Source organism: Narcine bancroftii, chromosome 5, assembly GCF_036971445.1.
Source record: "Narcine bancroftii isolate sNarBan1 chromosome 5, sNarBan1.hap1, whole genome shotgun sequence".
Taxonomy (NCBI): Eukaryota; Metazoa; Chordata; class Chondrichthyes; order Torpediniformes; family Narcinidae; genus Narcine; species Narcine bancroftii.
This window is the reverse complement of record NC_091473.1, coordinates 225,859,896-225,868,891: the sequence shown is the minus strand read 5'-3', so window position 1 is coordinate 225,868,891 and position 8,996 is coordinate 225,859,896. Positions and strand designations below refer to the sequence as shown.

Below are 8,996 nucleotides of genomic sequence, written 5' to 3'. Positions count from 1 at the left end.
TGGGAGTGTTTGTGCATGAATCATTTATTTCAAAGAGGCAAATGAAATGTCTGCCTTAATTGAATTTAGGAGCAGGGAGGCTTTGCCTCAACTGTACAAGGTACTGATGAGGCCACATCTGGAGTACAGTGTGCAGTTTTGGTTTCCTTATTCGAGGAAGGGTGTATTAGCTTTGGAGATGATTCAGAGAAGGTTCACCAGATTGATTCCAGAGATGAAGGGACTAGCCTATGAGAGACTGAGTAATCTGGGACTGTACTTGATGGAATTTAGAAGAATGAGAGAACTTTTTATGGAAGGCATAGATAAGATAAAGATAGACGAATCGTTCCCATTGGTGTGGGAGATTAGAACTAGGGGACATTACTTCAAGATCTGGGGTAGTAGATTTAGGACAGAGATGATGAGCAACTGCTTTTCCCAGAGGGTGGTGAATCTAGAAAATTCTCTGTCCATTGAGGCAGCAGAGGCTACCTCATTAAATATATTGAGAAACAAGGTTGGATAGAATTTTACAAAGTAGAGGAATTAAAGGATATGGAGAAAAGGCAGGTTGGTGGAGCTGAGCTTGTCATCAGATCAGCCATGACCTCATTGAATGGCGGAGCAGGCTCAAAGGGCCAGATGGCCGATTCCTGCTCCCATTTCTTATGTTAAATAAATAGTACTAAGAGATTCCCCTCTCACTCTAAATTCAAGTGTAGGATTGAGTGAACAAAAGTTGGAGGGACTCATCAGGTCATGCAGCCTAGCGAGAAGTGGCCTATCAATGCTTAGGGATGGGATCATGTGTAGTGGCAAACATGGTATGGTCATCTCACTCCATGGGTGCTGCCTGACCCGTCGAGTCTCTCGTGCTTCTGTGTTCAGTTAAGATTCCGTCATTTGCATTTTTTTGTTTTGTGCATACTTCCCCAGTTGTTCCAGCATAACAGAGCACATTTATTTCAGGAATCAATGCAGTGAACAGTCTTAAATTTTATAGGAAAATGGCACTCACTGAATTCTAGCAGACAGCATTATGATAAAAATGCCACTACATGGACCAACTGTGCATTAGGAATATTCACATGAAGCTCGAGTGGTATCCAATAGCATGCAGCAGTTGCGGAACCTTACACTGGGTGTGTATGGTCACTCAAGTGCATTTACCATGAAGCATGGCATGGTGGTGAGATCAATACTGTTACAGCACCAGCAATCGGGACCAGGGTTCATAGCCTATCTACATTCCCACCCATCTGTTTGGGGTATCGCCCACCCCCCCCCCCCCACATTTTTCAAAACAATTGCCAGTGGTGTAGGTCAATTGGGTGGCACGTGTTCTTGGGCCAAAATTCAAAATTTTTAACTGTCAAGTTCCACAGAACAATTGCCATTGGTTGGCATCAACTCCGATGTTTGGAGCTCTCGTGAACAATGGAAAATGGCTGTGGTGTGCAAGACCAGTAACCCATGTCTGAGGACGGCACGGGGCCCCCTCGGGTCTCAGCCTAACTTCCAGCCACAATGACCTACCACAAGGTCAGCAATGGGCACATTTGCCAACGATTGCGCAATGCTCACCAAAAAAAACACCTGCACATCGCAAGAAGTCGTGGAACAAACTCCAGCCGGTATTTAAATTCCCTCAGATCACATCCAAAGACTAAAGTTCTCGCAACTGCAGGCACACAGATTTTGGACTATGGAGCAACACAACTCTAATTTCTTTTAACTGAAAGGCAGAGAAACCACCACAAAGTTTCGATATTCCTGAGCAAAAAAAAATTCCATTAAACCTTGTATTCTCGTTAGACCACTGACACCAGCGGATCCCACTGATCACCTCATAATTCAAGGTAATGGCATCAAATGTGTGGATGAAGCACCACGGAAGGCATCAATTTCCAATTACTTTGAAATCCTTGGCATTGTCCAATTATTTTAACCAAAGGCCACTTCATAGGATGCCAAATAAGTCATTAACAGACTGTCAACAACTTTACTGGGTTTCCAGTCCACACGACCTCCTGTTTGTTTTTTTAACTATTGGTAGTGAATAATTGCAAAACAGCATTTATTTTTAAAACTTGATGTGCAAATTGATGGATGGAAGAATCAGTTGCAAAAACCTTCCTATTTGTATCTAGCTATTACAACCATGAAATATATTTCTGAGTACAACAATCCTAGATAATTGCACCCTGATTATTTGAACTATTTCTTCCACAAAATACCAAAGATAATGATTTAGGTTTTAATACTGACCCACCACCTCTGAAATTATCTAATCAAAATACCATTTTAATTATTGCAATTTTTATCTATTGCTATATCTACTGTATTATGGTTTTAATCAAGGCTCAGAAGGTGAAACCAAATGCTTCTTTTCTTCTTTGGCTTGGCTTCGCGGATGAAGATTTATGGAGGGGTATGTCCACGCCAGCTGCAGGCTCATTGGTGACTGACAAGTCCGATGCGGGACAGGCAGGCAATCAAGGCTCAGAAGGTGAAACCAAATGCATCTGATGCTAATTAGACAGAGTAATTCATGCTTTAGTTTGGCAGAAACAAAATCACTATAAAGGAACATATTTGTACATTTGAATTAATTAGCAGATTGAAAATAGTTAACACCTCTGACTGCAAATTACACTATCAGAAATTTACACAAAACATATTTAACAATCTAAAAATTAATGTCAGATTAACATAATTGACAAGGGCAGAATTGTTTTACCTGTTAGTGATATTGATAGACTATTGGAACACAGAACAGACCCTTTGGCTCTTGATGTTGTGCCAACCTATTCCTACCATTAAAAAATTCTAAACCCTTCCTATCTCCTCACCCTCTAGTTTGCCTTCATCCATGTGCCGGTCTCAAATGCCTCCTTGGCAAGGTATTCCAGGCACCTGCAACTGTATGGAAAAAGTTATCTCCGAGGTCTCCCTTCACTTTGTAAAGATGTGCCCTGATGCTCCCTATTCCCACCCTGGGAAAAAGGCACTGGCACTGCAACCCTTTGAAAGTATGGCCAGTTTTGTTGGGTATGAAGTTTCAGAACATGAAGCAAATCATGATTTCCAAATCAAGATGGTCTGTCATGTGCACAGCAGTGGTGATGTTCTCATGTACTGCTCATGACCTTATTGAAGGATGTGGGATTGGGAGATGCTGTCGGAGTAGATTCAACAAATGAAATGTAATTCATAATTATGCCTAACACTGCAATAATATAAGGAACAAGCCTTTAATATATTCAAACATGGTACCAATGAAGTGGACCTTGTGTTCTGCAATACTTGTTGGTGTGAGCAGTAGCTGCTTTGCACCTTGCTTATGGTAAAATGATTTGCAGGTATCAGGCTAATGGCACAACATGAAATACTGTAGTTTGCCATTTCTAGCCAATGTTCAGTTCCACCTCTTCTTACCTCCCCCACCACCCACCCCCCCCCCCGCCCCGCCCCCACCACATATTTGAAGGCAGTAGATTGCCAATAAATATCCAAGATATATGGACTTTAACTTGATGACCATTCCGTGGCACAATTATCAACTTGCTGGTTATTAATTCAGTCTTGCTGTTGGCAGACACTGCTCCAATTTCGGAGCTTTGTGCCAAGCCACTCTTGTCGATAACCCCCAAATCCCAGTATTGCACTCTTGCCTCAATTTTCTGATATCCATCTCCTCTCCACCCCCACACCTCCATCCCCAAAATCTAATTAAACATGGAGTATAACCATTGATTGTTGAACAGTGGTACGCGATTGGATTTCTTTGCACATGGCAGATGTGTACATTTTGACCATGGGTTTGGAGACTATGCAGAATTCCTCTGGTTTCATTCTCCTCATTGAGTAGGAGTCAAAGATTGTGAAGGAGTTTGGGACACTTGTAAAGATATATGGTTATCACCGTTGGTCATTAGGGACCACTCTCAGTTGGATACTACACAAGGACGTTGGAAGTTCAACTTAGGCATGTTCTAATTAGGCACGTTAGTTGACAACGGGTTCAGTAGCTAGTTTTAATGCATAGATTTTGATACAACTAGGTAGTTTGTCAGGCTATTCCACAGGCAGCAAGAGAACCTAATTACTAAGGCCACAACTGATAAGACACCAGACCATCTCCCTGAAGGAGATTTGCAAACCAGTTATTATCACAACTCAAATTATTTCCATGATCCTAATAAATGGCACGGTCTTTTCTTTAGAATTAGTTATCCAAATGTAGGTTCCACAGCTATCACTGTGGGAATCAAACCTGAGTCCATTAAAACTTGACCAGCGCAGTATCAATTTACTCAATTGCTGAAATGAACTGAAGCATTTCAACACTAATGGTGTACAACCTATAATTTTCTTTTTCTTAGCAAACTAGATAGTTTTCACCCTTAACTGAATAAATGACCACATGCAGCATAACATGGGTTTCAACCCAGCATCAAACTTTTTTGGCCCAACATTAAATTTTAAAAAGCATCGGATTAAAGGCTTCCATCCACAATGTAACAGCTGCAAATTTTTCTGGGATCAAAGACGTATTGGCAAATTAACAGGCTTACATCAATTTAGCAGAATCAAATCAACTGGCTTGAACAAAAAAAAATCTGGTAATTTTAAACAGAACAAATAGAATTTCAATAGAAATGACACCTTTATTTGAGAGCAGAGTCTACACTGTGGATGTATTAAAGGCCACATCTGCTTATAAGCACAGGAAAAAACACTCCTCACCACATGGCCTTTGCCAGCTGTACAATTTAATAGAAATGACCAAGGAGAATGTTTTAATTAAAGCTTTTCCTCTGTTCTAATGCAACAAATGTCATCATCTACAACACAACATTCCATATTTTAGACAGGTAATATTTACAAACTGTTGATAGGTGTTTAAATAACTCTGACAAAAATACTGTAAACTTTAAGTTACAAAACTAGCAAAAACACAACGGGTGCAGCAGTTATAACTAGCAATCATAAAAAAGACAAAGGTTAAGTCACTTAAAAATCATCCATAGGACGATTGACTTTAAGAGTATGATCAGTAGCTAATGAGGCTGTATATTTTTAATGGCATACACAAACAGCTCAGTGAAATAAAGTATTTATTGTATGATTAAATCCAAGTCTCCCTTCAATTTCCGTCTCAAATAGTAATCACTTCAACAGCGTGTCATACACCAATTTAGGTTTCAGCCTGAGACTTGAGCTAATGCACAAACTATCCCAATGATGCAAAAGATTTGAAAAAGTGCAACTTATAAACATGCTATTATTGCAACTTCACAATTCACTGTACATTGCTTCTGTAGATTGCAGGCTCTCCTCTAAACAGAATGAATGACATTGCATATTTGAATGGTCCACTCCCTCTTTCCAACTGGATGTAATAGCAGCATCAGGTTTTTTTCTGGTGCTTGACAGAATTCCAGTATACATTAGAAGCAAGACAAAGCATCTATTTGCATTTTACAAAATCCACATTCATTAAACAATACGTTCCTCAGAGGTACATAAAGGGTAAAATTCGAGATTAACATTTTATTCTGCTCCTCAGAGCATCAGTAGATAGGAATAATTTGTGGGTACTGTCATCACCTACTTACTTTTGATGGAAATCCTATTGCAGTTTTGTTGCTCACCAGTTCATTGGTGAGACGGTTTGTATTCAGATCGAGTTGTTCAAAATAAAAGAATTATAAAAATACATAACACTACACTAAGGAATGGTTTGCCAGCCAGAAATTGGTTAAAAGATTAAAGATTCAACTAGATTTCTAAGGAGTCCAGAGATGGAGGGTAATAATAGCAGTGCCTGGCAACATGCTACTCAAAATATGAACACATACCTTGCTAAATATCAACATTCACTGTAAAATATCGTATGCAGCAAGTCAATGTGCAAAAGTGTGTGTGCATATATATTATACACACACACACACACACACACACACAATTATTATATACTATATATAATATACATTTATACTATATATATTATATATTTTTGAGGCATGAAAAAAAAATCAAGTTTTCTACTTGCCCTTTTACCATTTCTGACAGAAAGGAAATCAATTACACAGGTGTTGCCAAATAACCATATTCTGACTAGTTTCAGAAAAGTTTGCACTGCACAAGAACTTAAAGAACTGTCTTGCACTGGAATTCTTGCATATTCAAGAGGAAATATTTAATTAACATGTCCATAATATTTAACTCATCAGACGTTCCCTCAAGAGTTCACAAATTCATGGTTCAAAACACATTGTGGGTGCCATACTATAATGACCATTTTCAGAAGTTCAAATCTCGTATATTCATACAGAAAGCAACTCAATCAAAATTCCAGTAATCTATAAGTTTTTGTATTGGCGGCTATTCCGTGTACAAACTTCACATTTCACCATATAATGAACGATTGAATTCTTTAAAACAGCATAAAATTGCACAAAAATTCAGCATTGAGATTGTCCATTTTAAAGGAATGATCAGCCCTGAAATTTTAAGAATTCTCCAGTTATAATCATCATTTTAGAAAACCAGGAACGTACAGCAAATCCAAAATCCATCTGTTCCATCTGCTTTGAAATAAGCAAATTGCTCTTGCAAGCACAACAAATAGTTGTAGTTCCATTCCTAACAACACTTTCATTTTTGGTTTCCAGCATTAGTAGAACAACCTTCCAAACTCAAGCAGAGTAGAATAAATGTAGAACATAGATCCTACTAATATACCAACATTCTCATTCCCAATCTATCCATTGTAAATAAAAATTTGTTGATCTATCACTTCCTGAAATAGGAATCAAGTGTAAAATAAGTCACATGAAATCTGACATTGTCAGTATCCAAGTTGAACAATCAAATCTCTTTTGTCCAGCAGCAAACTCTAGGATCAAATCCATGGTGTAACCTGTTGTTGCTGCTATATCTAATCACTTTCTGATTTACAACATCCCTGAAAAAAGGCACTGAACACAAATTTAAGGATGTCACATGGTGCTAGATGCACGAATGTCTTCCATTCCCAGGATCAGACAACCTTTTAACAGACATCAGAAGCTAACTTCAAGTTATGGGAATTAAGGACATTTTTTTTGCTGTATTGGCCTATGCTGAGCTTTGGGTTGACTCATTTCATTCTCGATGCCTCAGTCAGCATGGAGAAACGTCACCAACTCCTGCCAAATTAGAAGGGTTCCAAGGAGCAAAATATGATTAATATTCCATCTCTCATGACTAGTCACTTACACTTGATAACAAAAAAAGATAGGTTCCAATTGTTTAATAATCAATTACATAAACTCTCCACTTTTGTTTTGAAATTTCATAATCTTTCAAGCCACTATTTTCAAGAGCAATTTAAGATTATGTTCTCAATGGGGCACATAATTATAAATCCAATGAAACACCAGGAAGACAAAGAATGTGTGTCATAAAACATGCAGCACTATGCCACGGCCTTGAATTCTTCCATAGTCTTCAAAATATGGGAAAAAATCCATGCAGAAAAACATTTTTACTGGATCATCAATCCAATGGTGAAGAAGTGGTAAAGATTGCTGAAACCATATCACAGATCATGATATTTTTGGGGTTTACATATCCTTTGTTTCTTTCCAATTGCAACGTTAAAAAATATTACACACATCAAACACTTCACAATAGTTCAGAAAAAATAAATAAGAAATTCTTGTATGTTACTGTGGTCCTTAAACAGTTTACAGGGGCAGCTATGACCAGTGCACGTTTACCTCATTGGAATCAAGAACACTGACACTCATTGGATAGCATAGGATTGAATGTTCTGAGGGCTCAAGGGCTGAAACAAGATAACTAAATGAGAACAGCCACCTGAAAGGTAAGATCAAGAATATTTATCCAGAGTGATATTTATCCCCACACACACACACACACACGCACACACACACAAATAAACTTTAAATTCTAAAGATTCAAATTAAAGGTGTGTCGAGTTAATAAATATTCTGTTGTGCATGCCAATAAAATACAAGCCCTTCTACAACATTTACCACAAAGAATTATATAAGTACATCAGTAAAAGGCAAGGATGATTTTTTTTTAAAAAAAAGCAACAGGGTCTGGAAAGACTCCTGGTATTCAGGAATTGAACAAACGCAAGTCTTAATTATCTGTACAAAAACCTTTTAAAACTCTAATAAATACTGTTTCGTGGGTATCAGCTTTTACAACCAACAAGCAGATAGCCACGGGTGTATTGCTCACTTCCAGCAAGCAAAGGGCAATAAAGGTCTAAGTTCATCTTCCCTCAAGGAGGAGAGCAATTATTTAATGTGCACTGGTCTATCGTCTGACTTTAGTCGTTTTCGCCTGGGTTGAACAAAGTCATCGTCTGAATCCTCACTTAGACGAGTTTCTTCTTCATGATCGGAATCTGATTCCACAAGAGGTGTAAAGGTTCTTTCCGAATAAACCTCTTGTAGTTTTGCTTCAAAATAGCTTTCGAGAGCCTTTCCAGCTTGGGCCACTTCAGAATCTGCCTAAAAAGTGAAAACAAACAAAGCAGTTAATTTTACGACTTGCACAACAGTTTCTCCATCAAAAGGAAACATACACTTATTAAAGTCCACACTTATTACTGGATAGGCTGATGCAGTAAACTCATTGTCAATGTGTGCCAACATCTCAGTCTGGAGCAGAATTATATTCCAAATTATATTTCAGACTCTTTCAGTCTAATTAGTTAAGAAATCACTTAGTTTATGCATGGCAGGCAAATGTCGATCACTGCAAGTTTTCCTTCTGTGGACTTCAGCGAGGATAGGATCACCTGCAAAGCCTTACACACACAAGTTTGCCTTTAAAAAAACTTAACAATCAAAAAATTCCATTTAGCTAAGCAGGCAAATTAGCAGTGTCAGATAACACTCTGGAATAAATTCTTTGAATTCATAAACTGAATACAAAATTCAAGTTTGGAGCATATAAAATTGCCAAAATGAAGTGCATCCATTTTA

At 38.1% G+C, this 8,996-nt stretch overlaps 1 protein-coding gene across 3 annotated transcripts in view; it reads right to left on the bottom strand.

Annotated features, from left to right (window-relative positions):
• Positions 1 to 4,632: 4,632 nt before the first annotated feature.
• trim33 (tripartite motif containing 33) overlaps positions 4,633 to 8,996 on the bottom strand; it is a 175,391-nt gene continuing 171,027 nt past the window's right edge. For all 3 annotated transcript variants that reach the window (XM_069941504.1, XM_069941505.1, XM_069941506.1), the window contains one exon: positions 4,633 to 8,519. In XM_069941504.1, the coding sequence (XP_069797605.1) occupies positions 8,304 to 8,519 (216 nt within the window). In that variant the 3' untranslated portion in view covers positions 4,633 to 8,303. The remainder of the gene's footprint in view (positions 8,520 to 8,996) is intronic.